The 15,498-nt window shown below is 35.7% G+C and overlaps 1 protein-coding gene across 2 annotated transcripts; it reads right to left on the reverse strand.

Moving 5' to 3' along the window:
- Positions 1-128: 128 nt before the first annotated feature.
- LOC145322167 (uncharacterized) lies at positions 129-9,389 on the reverse strand. 2 transcript variants are annotated; one of them, XR_013880520.1, is made up of 11 exons: positions 9,168-9,389; positions 7,105-8,010; positions 6,360-6,827; positions 5,988-6,151; positions 5,665-5,735; positions 5,191-5,314; positions 4,684-4,758; positions 4,046-4,113; positions 2,139-2,382; positions 1,316-1,867; positions 129-1,188 (listed from the first exon to the last, which is right to left on the reverse strand). XR_013880520.1 is itself a non-coding variant. In XM_080163997.1 (10 exons), exons 1-10 carry the CDS (start codon positions 9,349-9,351, stop codon positions 1,403-1,405), a joined length of 2,769 nt encoding a protein of 922 aa, XP_080020123.1. In that variant the 5' UTR covers positions 9,352-9,389; the 3' UTR covers positions 129-1,402. The 2 variants fall into 2 exon arrangements, 1 of the variants encoding a protein (XP_080020123.1); XM_080163997.1 differs by having other exon boundaries at positions 129-1,867.
- Positions 9,390-15,498: the final 6,109 nt, after the last annotated feature.

The raw sequence follows: 15,498 nt of genomic DNA on the forward strand, positions 1-15,498 counted from the left end.
CCAGAGAATCCGTACGTCCATTTTAACATGCTAGTTTTCAACAACATTTTTGTAAGATACAATACCTAATCAAGACATGTTAGAATTATCCTTATTTTTATGTAGATTTTTATTATTATTTTATATAAATACAAATACAGAACTAGAAAAATCAAAGTGATTTCTTATTGTTATTAATATTACATTATATGGTTCAAAACAAAAACAAAAGTTTTAACAAATAAAGTACAAAAAGTTAACATATTGTAGTTATTGAGAAAATAATAATCTCCAAGCTTATTATGTTACACTAAAGGTTTAAATAAATTGATAAAAGAGCCAATTGGAAAATGCATAATAAATTCTAATTTATATTAGGGTTTATTTTTATTAAAGCGAAAAGATATTTTTTAACAGTCAAGAGGAAAATGTACTTGAAATTTTATGATCAAGTTCTATGCAAAAATGGACCAAAAGGATTTTTTGTGGGGGGGGGGGGGGCGTTATGAAAAAAGCTCTTGGGGAGAGAATTAAAACCCCTAATTTGCATCCAACTTTTCTGCCATTCAAAAGTTATGATATGAGATAAGAAATATTTGTTTCCGATATGGCTTTAAAACCGATTAGCATTGCATTATAATCGATGCGATAAATAACTAGTGTATGTCCCAATTTTAACTAGAAGATAAGTTGGAAGCAAGAACTTTCTAAAGGTGCAATATCAAAATCCCTTCTGGTAACATATCATTATGGGCATAATTTATTGTTGTAAATACTGTAAATTAAATGAATATGGATAGCACAAACTAAACACAAAACATAAAGCTATTGATGTAAAAAAAATTTGAATTAACATATTATTTTAGGTAGATATTCTAAGTGTAAAGAAAAAATAATTTTACAATATTCCAAGAAAAACAATTTTTTAATGTTTAGAAAAAGGAATGAAGGGCGGGTGATTAAGAGTCTTATTAATCAAACTATAAAGAACACTAGGAAACACCAAAGAGGTCAAATTAAAATAACATGCGATGCCTCTTGAAGTCTGTAATACTTTGATTTACGAGAAATCTACAGTAATGACCCCTCCCTTTAATTTTATTATATTGTTTTTTTTTACTTAATATTAAGAAATGAAATGATACTATATCTTATTGAAAACATCATTGATGCAGTAAACGATAATTCATTAATGTAATGTTGGAAAAGCTCAGCAAAGGAAATTTTATAAAAGAAAAACTACCTACTATCATATGTCCTCAACTAATTTGCTAGTCAACAAAGACCAAGGTATTAGTTTTGTTAAGCTAAATAGTTTGTCTTCGTATAAAATTACCTTTCATGAAAAAGCTCAACTAGCTACAATATGTATTAATTTATTTGATTTACAGTCGATTCTTAAATCTTAATCCTTCATTGGTTCTCACTTCAAGATAACAATACCGTCTCCGTCGGTGGCATTGTGCCTGCGGCCTCCCCCCACCCCATCTTTACGTTGTGTCCGCACTAAAAAAGCCTCGTCGAGATCTAGTGTATCAGAGATTGGCTCTGCAGCCGCAACCGCGGCCGCAGGGACTGCGGCAACTACGGATTTACCGCTAACATCTTGATGGTGGGCGGGAGGGTGGTGATGGTGTGAGCTGGCGGCGGCGGCGTGGTGATGCCGCTGATCAACAGCTGCAGGCGGAGGTTGAGACCGCCGATAATCATCTCTGCCCCTGTCTTGATAACGGGAAGAAGATGACTCGTGATGACCAGCCGCGCTTGCACTGCTGCCACCACCAGAACGCCGGTGATCCGAATAATCTCTGTCGCTGCGCGGTTGCTTGTACCGCTCGTCGCTTCCGCGGTCGTCTTCGTATCGCCGTTTTCGCGATCTGTCATAATCCTTAAAAAAATATCATATTTTAGAACTAGAACGAATAAAAATGGGCTGTATGAATTCATTTTAGATAGGTATCTTCCTATGTTATATGCTCTATCAATACAAACTAAAGGCTATTATCTAAGTGTACGAAATTCTGTACGATTTGTACGATTTTATTTTCCTAATCCAATATCTATCCGGTGCCTGGCAACCTCCCCCCCACCCCTCCCACTAAGTTAAAGGCGAATAGTTTTTTTTTCTTTTTACTCGACTAGAATCATATATACTTTACCTGATAATCATCCCTTCTTGATCTATGTTCTTCATATCCCCTACTGCTACTCCCGCTGCTGGCGCCTCCGCCAGCCCCTGACGCGTGCTCATGGTAGTAGGACGAGGAGGACCGGGAGCCGCTGGCGGACGAGCTGCCGCGGCTATCCGCCGTCACCTGGCGGGAAGAGTGGCGGCGCTCTATGTGGGACAGAAGGTTTTCATAATTCTGGAAGTCGAACTTGTGACACGCCCGACACTCGAATCTAAATACATTATAGAAATATGTAGGGATATTAAGGAAAAAGACAAATTACAAAATTACCTACCCTTTGTGTAGATTAAAATTATTGGTCGGAAAATTTGGAATTACTAGTTTGGAACCAATCAGAAGTACCTATTAATTTTGAGCCAAATCAAAAGAAAGAAAAAATTGGGTACCAGTGTAACTTAAGGTCGAGTGTCCCCTCCCTCCCTGGAAATCTTCCTTTAGAGACTTTAGATACCTAATCAAGCAAATTGTTTGCAAATTTTCTATTGACGTAAATAGCTAAAACTATTTTAAGAAATTGATTTTCTTTCTAATAGGTACCTAATAATATTTGCACTTGTAGGGAGGATTCTAAAATACGTACAATGTTATATTTAAAAACAAATTTTTGGAATATAACTGTTATGTTAAAAAAGATTGTAGCGAAAAAGTGCTAATGTTCTGAACAAGAAAGTTAGGTACTATTTATAATACTAGCGGCTTCGCCCCTAGCCTCTAGGGGCTTTTTTCCCAAAGAGGTGATCAAAAAAAAATTTAGGCGAAATTCGTAAAAGGACCAAGGAAATCTTCTGCAAAAAAAGGACCAAGGAAATCTTCTGCAAAGAAAAAAAAAATGGGGGGAGATTTTTTTATTTCATATTCCATGAAGAGTAGAATCCGATCGGTTCAATGGTTACCGAGATCTTAAGCTTCAGACGGACGGACGGACGGACGGACGGACGGACGGTTAGACATCATTCTACTTTGTATTACCTATAGATTATAGACCATTTAGAGACAATGACCTGCCTTATAATCGAAATTAGGGACGCCAGCCCCCTCCTTTTTTACGCTAAAGATAAACAACCTCCAAGCATAATTCTGTACACCCGCCAAACTCAACGGCATATTTATATACTAGCGGCTACGCCCCTAGAAGTCTCTAGGGGCACTTAAGGTAGGAGGGGGAAAAGTCGACCTCATCCCATTTTAAATTTGTGTTCGTTCAAAAGAGTAAAAAAAATATTTTTGGGGGGAGGGGGATAAAGACACCCTCCCCAAAAATAGTTTAAAACCTTCCCAGGACCTATAAGAAGCTTCACCGTAAAGGAGAACAATATCGGTTGAACGGTTAGCGAGATCCTTCGGGACAGACAAAAAACGCTTACTACTTTATATAATAGGATATATTTAAAGCTTGAACACTGAACAGAGGTGAATTATTAAAAAACTTTTGCCTCTCTAAAATCAGTGAGGCTCGCTAAAAATTAAGAGGGGATAATTTTGCCTCACTAAAATTTTAGTGAGGCAAACTGATTTTAGTGAGGCAAAAGTTTTTTAAGAATTCACCTTAGGTAGCTTTTTAACTTCTAAATGCTTCTTGTTAATATGATTGTTGTCATGTAATGAACAAGTCACGGGCCTGTACTAGTTACAGAGAAGCTACAATGGATTTATTATAACTTGTTTCTTACAACAGATTTTATTGTTCTCTTATAAAGTGAAAAAAACCAGCGGGCTAAAATAACGATCCCCTCCCTTCCAAATGGATAAACGAATTGACCAATAAATGACGGAGGAAATAGCAATCTAAATGGACAATTTTCCCCCTGTCATAATATGCACGTATATTCTACATCCATTGAAGCTGCACTACTAAAACTTTAATGTAAAGGTACCTTATAATGTTATCATATGTACATTTAACTTCTGGATGCTTCTTGTTGATGTGATTGTAGATCAACTCCTAAAATAAATATATAGTATTTAAGAATCATTGTATTAATGTCTCTGGACAGGTAAAAATTGATTTTTTTTTTGAAGAGTTGGAGGACATTATATAAAACAAAATATGCATATTTTTAATGTTATTTACATGATTAAAGATAAAAGATGTATATTTTGTTTTATAGTTAACCTCTAACTGATCAAACATTTTTTTTTTTTTACATGTCCAGAGACCACCTGGAGGCCTGCAGCACCTGAACCTGGAGGCCAAATCCATTTTTTTAAATAGGGAAGTTACATCCCAAAAGGAAACTTTTTGCCAAATAACCAATCCTCTCACTCTTAAGACAAAGCCTATACCTACTCCCTCTTAACGCAAAAGTGCCAGAACTCCTCCCCCCCCCCCCCTCTTGATAATAAAAATACCCAAATGTTCAAATGTTTAGAATATATATTTGTTTTCAAAATATCAAGGTAAATAGTAGCTAGTTTCCTATTTATTTTTCTGGACTATATTCCTATCAATTTCGCATAATTAAATTGTAATTCTTTTTAATTAAAAATAAATAGATATCAATGTCGAACTCACCTTATGTTCCAAATGAATTCCAGTTTTACCACTTGGACAGAGTTTACAAATAAACAGTTTTAGATTTTCTGGCAACTATAAAATTAAAGTTTTGTGTGATAGCATTATTTATGTTTTTAACTTGTTTTCTCTTTTTCTCGTGTATAGGGAAGATATAATCCTAATATAGAAGTGACAGAGTGTTTGTGAGTTTGTCTGTCTGTTGTCTTATATCGCTAAACGCTAAACCGGTAGAATTCTCCTTTACAGTGTAGCTTCTTATAGGTGCTAGGAAGGTTAAAACTATTTAAGGGGAGGGTGCCACAACCCACCTAAGAGGTCGACTCATTCCCCTTACACCCATAATATAGCAAGCCATCAAAATGCAATAAGCTCAAAGTCCTGTAAACTCAAGTAAAAGGATGTTTGTCTGTCTGTCTATAAATAATTCATTGAAAGAAAGCATCAACCCCCCCCCCCAAAAAAAAAAAATAGTGTATCACTTTTATCATTGGACACAGCACTTTCCTGCATATGGTTATCTGCAACAAACTTGTTAACATCAACATCATTAATGCCATGGAACTCAGTGATGTGGTCAGTTAGCTCGTTCACGTAAACAAATGCATGCTTGCAACGGTTCCCTGTGCTCCTAAATTATAATTATAGTTTAATTAAATAAATATCTAAGTCTTTCTTGAAAACCTTGTTTTCCTCTAGTTCATGTTTGTCTGTCCATTCAGCCAAAATGAAATTATCTGTTTGAAATATTGGCAACGTCTATCTATTTCAAACCTTTATTAGAAAATGTATTCGTTTTATATCCGCTAGGTTGTTTAACAATTTTTATGTGTAATTTTGAGAAGGAAGAATATTCCTTTTGATTTGAAACTTTGCAAAATATATCTTGGGATTAACCTAAAAATCTGAACACTCACTTTAAACTGTTTCAATAATTTTTTTTATTATGTTAGATTTATTTGATAAAGATATTATAGGTACCTGACAACTAAGCAGACAAATAGTTTATGCCAATGTCTGGAGTACAGATGATCATTCATAGATGTCTGTGGCTGAAATAACATATCATTATTACCTAGGTACTTAATAAAAAAAATTGTATTATCTAACTTGCACATAAAAAATCATTAACAGTACAACTATTTCGTCTGAATAAATGCTAAACATAGACATCTTTAAATGTCGTTTTCTATCCTTTTGTAGGTATTGTTTATTTTGTGCCATTCCTTGTATGAAAACATTTCCAAAATAAAAAGGCGAATCGAATTCTGAGTTCTTAATGTATTTTAAAATATAAAACTAACCTCTGAACAAAATATGCAAGTTGGCAATGAGGACATTTGATCTGTTGTTTTGCACGAGTAGATAAATTTTAAAGCTTCCTTGGCTGTCGGTGACACTGATCTCACAGAGCCTGACTTCTGGCCCGAGCTTGAACCCGCGCCTGGGGGCGGATTTAGTGATGAACCTTAAGGAAATTCATAATTACAGAAAAAATATAATTTTTAAATTATGATTATTAAAATGGCCTGTCACATCTTATTATAGAAAAATCAAGCAACTGTCTAGCAAGATTTTTTAAGAAGTAAATGATACCCTGTAATATTTTTTGTTCACCTTAAATGTTTATTAGAATTGGCATGTATACCTAATGAAACTAAAAGTTGTTTATTTACCTCTTGAAGACGTTCTGTCTGTAGCCACAGCCGACCCAACCGCAGAAACCGGAACATGCGGTGGTAGTGCTAGGGCTCCTGCTGCCGCAGAAGTTGGAGGCAGAACCCCACCAGGAGCTCCAGGAACTAGGGAGGGATAGTGGGAAGGAATCGCACCACCCACTGACACCACTGGAGGCGGTGCAACTTGCAACTGCGATGGAGGTTGATGACCTGTTGGGACAATTGGAGGTGGGGCTGCTAAAAGGTGTTGTCCACCTGCCGCAGCTACAGAAGCATAGGAAGCCGCTGGAGGCTGTAAAGTTGCTAACTGAGGCTGTTGATGTCCTAGCAGGGTCAAAGTTGGCTGAATTAGATGACTTGGAGGGGGAAGTCCTGGAGGGGGTTGATGCACACCAGCTGTGTACGAATGATGGGCTAATCCTCCGGCTGTTGACGTGTGTAAGTGAGGAAGCAATGTTGGGTGACCTAAATATATAATGAATTTGAAAATATTTACAAATATAGTAAATGACGATAATAATACATTAAACTTTGTAAACTCTACTGTATGAGATACTCTAAAGTTTTAAGACAATATTTAGAAGTGGCGTACCTATCATCTCTTTTTTTATGAATAAAACCCTGTGCAGCAATACAAATAAATAGTCGAATTATCTAAATTGAGCAATTCTAAAAATGTTATCATTTTTTTTGCTACGCTACTGATAAATATACCTGTCTATGATAAAAGTGGAATATTAACCTGAGGACAAAATAACTTGTCCTGGTGCAGGACTTGTCAATCTTAAGCTTGGAGGTGGTTGTCCTAGAGGTGGAGGCATGCCCGGAACACCAAAAGGTGGCTGCTGAATAATTCCGGGAGGTGGCTGGTTGGTGGGGGGTGGCAGACTGTGTGGGTGGACAGGTGGAGGTAATCCTGTTGGAGGAGGAAGGCCAGGGGGTGGTAGAGAAGTAAGAGTGCTGGAGGGAATGTGGGGAGGTGGATGGTGTGTTGAAGGTGGTGGATGGCGGGGTCGTGGCGTGTAGGATTGTGTGCCAGGAGTGCTTCCTGCGGCGGAAAATCGGGGAGTTGAATGTCTTTGAAAGTTAGGACGCTGACCCGGAAATTGACCCCTTGGTCTGAACTGACCACCTCGAGGTGGAAATGTTCCACGGTTTTGTTGCGCTCTAGGCTCAAATTTACGAGGTTGACTTGGTGTTGTTGGTGCTGACCTAGAATGTGTTGTTGCAACACCACTGGAATCAGTAGGAGATTCTTCTTCTCCCTCTTCGTCCTCTTCCTCATAACCTTCTTCAGAATATTGTCCATGTGGTGCGCCATGTGGAAATCCACCGCGGCCCCTAGGTGGCATAGGCCAGGGTGCTCTAAACCCTGGTCGCATACGTGGCGGCCTAAAGCCAGGAGGGAAAGGCCCACGAGGTCTAAACATGCCACGCATCATGTGTGGTGGTGGAGGTCTAAAACCTGGCCGGCCGCGCATCATAGCTGGATGAAAGGGCACCATTCCGCGCATCATGTGTGGTGGAATAAATCTTCCACCCCTCATGAATCCCCTGCCTCTGCCTCTAAAAGCACCTCGCTGGCTAGCGTCAGCAGTACCAGATTCTGTGGATTCTTCACCAGTACCATCACCTTCACCAACTTCTCCTAAAATAAAGTTGTGATATGAGTATATGGAAAATTTTGGATTCATATACATTAAACTCTATGCTTAATAGACAAAAAATTGTTGTGGATTAAATAGGGTTGGCAATCCGTATCCGAATCCGGGATCCGCCCAATTTTTGGTCAATTTTGGAATCCGAATCCGGAATCCGTTTTTTAATAGCGGATTCGGATTCATAATTGGTAGGCTATAATTAGCGTCTTGAGTTTTTTCTTTCAACAACTCCCCCTTTTTGAAGGCAAAGATAATCTTTTGAAATCTGGTACGATTCTCGGAAGCAGCGTTTCGGAGCCGTATCTGGAAATACGGCTCCGACCTCAAATCAAGAAAAACTCGACATATTTTTATCCCCATAAAAAAAAAATTTATTTTTTACTTTTAAAGGTTTTAAAAGTTAAATTTTTGATAATAATGGACTTGAAAAACTTAAAAAGGGCATTTGCACATGACAAAACAGAGTAACCAAATTATAATTTGTAAAAAAAATCTCTTTATTCATCTAGTCCGGAGCCGGAGCCGTTTTTAACGAAAATTACGGCTCCTGCTCCAGCTAAATATGGCGGCTCCACGGCTCCCGGCTCTGGCACACTGCTCGGAAGTGATTTATAGAGAACACCAAGAACATTAATTTTTAGGACATAGGTATATACTTTATAGCACTTAAATTTTTTAATTTAAAAAAAAAGCCTTTTAAAATATTGCTAGAATCCGGAATTCCAATTCGGAATCCGCCAAAAATAAGAATCCGGAATCCGCTGGAATCCGCCATTTTTTTTTGACGGATTCTTGTAAGAATCCGAATCCGGTCCAAAAATTTGACGGATTGCCATCCCTAGGATTAAACATTCTATATGATGATATTTTGGAGTATTATTGATAAACCCTTTTTGTAAAGATATTCAATAATCTAAAGCTTTGGAATTATAAACTGTGTAGTAAGATAAAAGCGACCAACAGGATTAAATTACACCATAATCGATAATCATAAAAAATCGTAGCAAGTTTGAGGTTTTTTAATTTTAATTTCGTCTTATTTGGTGCCATTTATTAAGTTTATTTAGGCGTTAATGAATAGGTACTAGATAACAATAGTCTAGTTGTAAAGTTTTAAAGTATTTTTCCGTTTTATTATATATACCTTCAGCGTAGGTTTCTTCAGGATAATCCTCAGCTGCATATTCCTCAGTGCCGACGTCTTCTGGAGTTTCAACCACAACTTGGCTGGCTTGAGCAGCTGCAGCGGCCGCAGCAGCTTGGTCAGCGCTCGGTGGCGCCAACTGTTGAACCGCTCCGGACTTATTCTTCTTTTTCTTTTTGGCCATTTTCAAATCTGAAAAAGAAACCAAATACAATCTATAATACAAAGTAGAACGATGTGTGTCTGTCCGTCTGAAGCTTAAGATCTCGGTAACCACAATGAACTGATTTGATTCTACTCTTCAGGGTGTATACATAGTGGGCCGGGCACCCCAAACCCCCCCAAAAATAAAAATTTTCCCCTCCCCCAAAAAATTGTTTATAGGCAGTTACTTCACATAAATTGGCAGCACCAGAATTTTTTTTTTTTATTATTTTTAATTACCTCTTGGGGCAAAGCCCCTAGAGGCTAGGGGCGAAGCTGCTAGTTAACACTATATAATAACTAGGGTTGGGCCGGATATCCGCCATTTTCAATATCCGGCCGGATACCGGATATTGAAACTATCCGGCCGGATATCCGGCTCTAATATTTTTTATACTTTACACCAAAAATCTTTGCTTTTTAAAATCTTAAATGGCTATAATTTTCTTATTATTGAAGCTAGAAGAACATTTTTTCTGAATAAGTTTAACTTTATGTAAATTTATATAAGATTTCTGAAGATATTTTTTTTTACTACTTTAATATCTGGTAATTTGGCCGGTTATCCGGCCGGATATACGGTAATTTGGCTGGATAACCGGATATTTGCAGGATATCCGGCGTTGGCCGGATATCCGGCCGGTTACCGGATATCCGGCATTTGAAATCAGCCGGATATCCGGTATCCGGCCAAAAAAGTATCCGGCCCAACCCTATAATAACCTACATATCGATATTGATAAAAAAATAGAACCAGTCACAGCTAGATGTTTATATGTGTCTACAATAAATACCTATGCATTTACAGTACTAATCCTTTGCAACTTTCTATATTCATTTATTAAGTTTTAAGGTCGTTAGGTTGAGATCTTTCTATAGACACTGCAGGGTTACGTGGGAAAAGATACATGGTTCCGAAAGCTTTATCGATTACCAGAAATTTAGAAATAGATTTGATAAGGGGGGGGGGGGAAGTTTTTAAACATTTGCGTAAACCTGGCACCTAGGCTTTATCTTTGGACTGAGAGGATAGATTATTAATGATAAAATCATTCTTATAAGATGAATTTCACGAAGTTTTAAGATTTTTTTGATAGGCCTCCAGGTTTCGGAGCTCCAGGCCTCCAGGTGGTCTCTGTACAGGTAAAAATGAAAAAAAAAATTTTTTTTTAAGTTACAAATCAACTTATAAAACAAATAGGCATCTTTTTTCTTCAAATATGTGAATAATATTAAAAAAGATGCATATTTTGTTTTATAAGTTGGCATGTAACTTTAAAAAAAAATTTTTTTTTCATTTTTACCTGTACAGAGACCACCTGGAGGCCTGGAGCTCCAGAACCTGGAGGCCTATCCAAAAAATCTTAAAACTTCGTGAAATTCATCATATAAGAAAGATTTTATCACTAATAACTTATCCTCTCAGTCCAAATATAAAGCCTAGGAGCCAGGTTTACGCAAATGTGTCAAAACTCACCCCCCCCCCCTTATTCTTGCAAGAAATTATTTAAAGAGGGGGGGCGAAAGTGACACTTTTTGAAACCAAAACTAAAAGTCTGAGGAACTCAACTAAAAAAAGAGTTACAGGTCTGACATTTTGCATGGCAGTTGCTTTATAGGGGTACAATATGGAACTGTGAAGAAACGGCGTCGCAACCGCCGAAAACCGCCGAGAAAAGGCAAAATAAATTTCGGCGGGAAACGGCGTTTTTCGGCGGTTGCTCCGCCGTTTCTTCACAGTTCCATATTGTACCCCTATAAAGCAACTGCCATGCAAAATCTCAGACCTGTAACTCTTTTTTTAGTTGAGTTCCTTTGTTGACTTTTAGTTTTGGTTTCAAAAAGTGTCACTTTCGCCCCCCCCCCCCCACCTTTGTTTTTAAAATGAAAATCCTTGCAATTAGGCTACTAATATTTAAACGTTATTAATGCAAAATATAGAGAATTATTCGGGTAGGTAACACGTACATTAATGTTTACCAAAAATAAATGCAGTTATTAGATCTTATTTGTAGGCTCTCTTATATGACTTGATATACACGGAAAACTTTGAAAATTGAATTTCGGTACTTTACTTCTAGGGGCTTGTGGAGCAAAAGACCCCCAAAACACTAAAAATATGAGTTCTGACCTTATTTTTAAAGATATCAACCTGATTTTTTCTTTATAATACTTTTTTAACATACCCGAATCAACGAACCATTACAGATTACATTTTGGGACTTTCCTTCTAGGGGCTTGTGGAGCAAGAGACCCCCAAAACACAAAAATATGAGTACTGGGCTTATTTTTGAAGATATCGACCTGATTTTTTTATAATACTTTTTTAACATAACCGAATTAACGAACCATTACAGATTTCATTTTGGGACTTTCCTTCTAGGGGCTTGTGGAGCAAGAGACCCCCAAAACACAAAAATATAAGTACTGGGCTTATTTTTGAAGATATCAACCTGCATTTTTTATATAAAAATAATATTTAAACATAACCGAATCTACGAACCATTACAGATTTCATTTTGGGACTTTCCTTCTAGGGGCTTGAGGAGCAAGAGACCCCCAAAAATCATAAAAATATGAGTTGTGGGCTTCTTTTTTAAGATATCAACCTAGTTTTTATATAAAAATACTATTTTAACATAACCGAATCTACGAACCATTACAGATTTCATTTTGGGACTTTCCTTCTACGGGCTTGTGGAGCAAAAGACCCCAAAAACACTAAAAATATGAGTTCTGAGCTTATTTTTTAAGATATCAACCTGATTTTTAAAAAATAATACTGTTTTAACATAACCAAATTAAGAAAACATTACAGATTTCATTTTGGGACTTTCCTTCTAGGGGCTAGTGGAGCAAAGATTCCAAAACCACTAAAAATATGAGTTCTGAGCTTATTTTTTAAGATAACCTGAGAACTCAATTTATTTTGTTTTGGAGGTGTTTTACCCTACTTTCCCCTAAAAGGAAAGTGCCAAAATGAAATTATTAGTGGCTACCTAGTTCAAACATGTGAAAAAAGTTTTCATGAAACAAATCAGCTCAATATCTCTAAAAATATTTTTTGGGGGTCTTTTGCCCCACTAGCTTCTAGAAGGAAAGTCCCAAAATGAAATCTGTAATGGTTTCTTAGTTCGGTTATGTTAAAAAAAAGTGTTCCTAAAAAAATCAGGTTGATATATTTAAAAATAAGGTCAAAACTCATATTTTAAGTGTTTTTGGGGTCTTTTGCTCCACAAGCCCCTAGAAGGAAAGTCCCAAAATGAAATCTGTAATGGTTCGTAGATTCGGTTATGTTAAAATAGTATTTTTATATAAAAAATCAGGTTGATCTCTTTAAAAATAAGCACAGAACTCATATTTTTAGTGTTTTTGGGGTCTTTTGCTCCACAAGCCCGTAGAAGGAAAGTCCAAAAATGAAATCTGTAATGGTTCGTAGATTCGGTTATGTTTAAATTAGGGTTGGGCCGGATATCCGGCCATTTTCAATATCCGGCCGGATACCGGATATTGAAACTATCCGCCCGGATATCCGGCTATAACTTTTTTTTATATTTTACACCAAAAATCTCTGCTTTTTAAAATTTTAAATGGCTATAATTTTCTTATTATTGAAGCTAGAAGAACAATTTTTGAATATGTTTATCTTTATGTAAATTTTATATATGAAATCTCAAAAGTTTATTAATAAATTTTTTTTGCTACTTTAATATCAGGTAATTTAGCCGGTTATCCGGCCGGATATCCGGTAATTTGGCCGAATAACCGGATATTTGCCTGATATCCGGCGTTGGCCGGATATCCGGCCGGATACCGGATATCCGGAATTTGAAATCAGCCGGATATCCGGTATCCGGCCAAAAAAGTATCCGGCCCAACCCTAGTTTAAATATTATTTTTATATAAAAAAGCAGGTTGATATCTTCAAAAATAAGCCGGGTACTCATATTTTTGTGTTTTGGGGGTCTCTTGCTCCAAAAGCCCCTAAGAGAAAAGTCCCAAAATGAAATCTGTAATGGTTCGTTAATTCGGTTAAGTTAAAAAAGTATTATAAAAAAAATCAGGTCGATATCTTCAAAAATAAGCCAAGTACTCATATTTTTGTGTTTAGGAGGTCTCTTGCTCCACATGCCCCTAGAAGGAAAGTCCCAAAATGAAATCTGTAATGGTTCGTTGATTCGGGTATGTTAAAAAAGTAGTATAAAGAAAAAATCAGGTCGATATCTTTAAAAAATAAGGTCAGAACTCATATTTTTAGTGTTTTGGGGGGTCTTTTGCTCCACAAGCCCATAGAAGGAAAGTACCGAAATTCAATTTTCAAAGTTTTCCGTGTATATCAAGTCATATAAGAGAGCCTACAAAAAGAATTAGGTTGATAACTTTAAAAACAAGCCCATACGACCCTCCCAAACTTTGGTACTGAATTTCATTTCCTATAAGTGTACAAACTCCCCCCCCCCCCCTTATCTAGATAGATATAATTAAAAATAAACACAACAAATCTTCAAAAAGTAGGTAATTAATTAATATTACAATATAATCGATCTGAATGCATGAAATATATTTTTAGCTTCGATCTACAAATATTCTCAAGATTGTCAGGCAAAGAAAAATAATTCTAAGCTAGGGAATTACAGTATCAGCTTTAATAATCGAAAATAAGAGAATTAAACAATATATATATCATATCTTTCCATAACATTGTTTTTATTAGTTTATAAGATATTTTTTTTAGCTCGCCGGTCGTACTTACTTTGGGCGAGATTATTTCATTAAATCGTAAATTAAACTAAAATTATACTGCTTATGTATTAGATTTGGAGCTAAAATAACATAAACTCACTAAATACTTGCCTTTTTTCTCAATATATTACTACTTAAATTAATTTATTTTGATTTACATCTCGGCCCACACGGCTCCGATGAAGACACAAGGGCCAAGAAGGCAGAGACCGACTCATAATAATCAGCTGATCAATTCATAACAAACTAAAGAAATACCATTTTTTCTCTACATCTTTTTCTCCTTTTCCTATTTTCCGTTTTGCAATTGCAAATTCATATTTTTGGCATAAAACAATTTCAATGTGTTCTATTATTTAGTTTTAGGCATATTTAATTATCTTCAAAGTTTATTTAAAAGTTTTAATTAAATTTTATATGAGTTATTTTTTTAGAGAAAATTTGATTACTTAGAAATTGTCCAAATGATATAAAATCAAAAATACCCTCTTATTTTTCTTTTAACTTAAATTTACTCTTACATTTAGAATTTCTTAATGATTTAAATCATTTTTGTCCACTTTTTATCACCGATTTACTTTGTAAGTGTCATTTAATTACTGTTTTTATATTATTTATTTTTCTTGTTACTTTTAAATGTCGTCGTTGTGTGAATAGTGTACACTCAATTAGAAAATATGGGGTCATAATTTTTTATTTGATTTGTAGATTTGTTAAATGTTATATATTTATAAAAGTTTTGAATAATCAAAAAGAATTTGATAGGTTTTTTTTGTATAATATTTTGATCTACAAAACTGTTTTTTCATCTCCCTCTTATTTTACAGACAGACACTTGTCTACTTGAAGGAGAAAGAGGTGTTTGTGTTGTGATGTGTGAAGTGACAGAAAACTTGTCAAATAAGAATCAGACAAATGCCAAGACAGATAACTAGAGAAACTACCACTTGACAGATTATTAACACTGTAATTTATAATTCAGTAAAGTTATATTTAAAATATAAATATATTGTTTCTTTTGCATAGAATAAATTAATATATAACATATGTTTTGATAATTTTAATTTTAGATGATGATTAACACTTTCATAAGCGAAGCTTTCTAGCTTATGATAGGGACGTCCGTCTTATTTTGGCATTTATGAAAGAAATGTTTAGGGGGTAAATTTTTTGAGATGGATGTTTTCCACGCAGCCAAAAAAAATTATCCTTAATATTACTAATACTATATGTCTTCCTATTGATAGAATCGAAGATTACATTAAATGTATGCGCGATGAACCCATCTGGCGCAGTGGTTGCAACTTATCTTACAGACTGTTTAACTCCATAGCACTTATTTTGTATCATGGTGTAAATTTTTATAAACTAACGTTTCAGATAA

Source organism: Acartia tonsa, chromosome 6 (assembly GCF_053477335.1).
Source record: "Acartia tonsa isolate MP-2025a chromosome 6, ASM5347733v1, whole genome shotgun sequence".
Classification (NCBI taxonomy): domain Eukaryota; kingdom Metazoa; phylum Arthropoda; class Copepoda; order Calanoida; family Acartiidae; genus Acartia; species Acartia tonsa.

Excerpts from the sequence above, each read along its gene's own strand:
- LOC145322167 (XM_080163997.1), bottom strand. The coding sequence starts at position 9,351 with ATGGCCAAAAAGAAAAAGAAGAATAAGTCCGGAGCGGTTCAACAGTTG. Across the intron at positions 8,011-9,167 it reads TGAAGAAACCTACGCTGAAG|GAGAAGTTGGTGAAGGTGAT; the intron begins GTATATATAATA and ends ACTTTATTTTAG. Across the intron at positions 6,828-7,104 it reads ACAAGTTATTTTGTCCTCAG|GTCACCCAACATTGCTTCCT; the intron begins GTTAATATTCCA and ends TTATATATTTAG.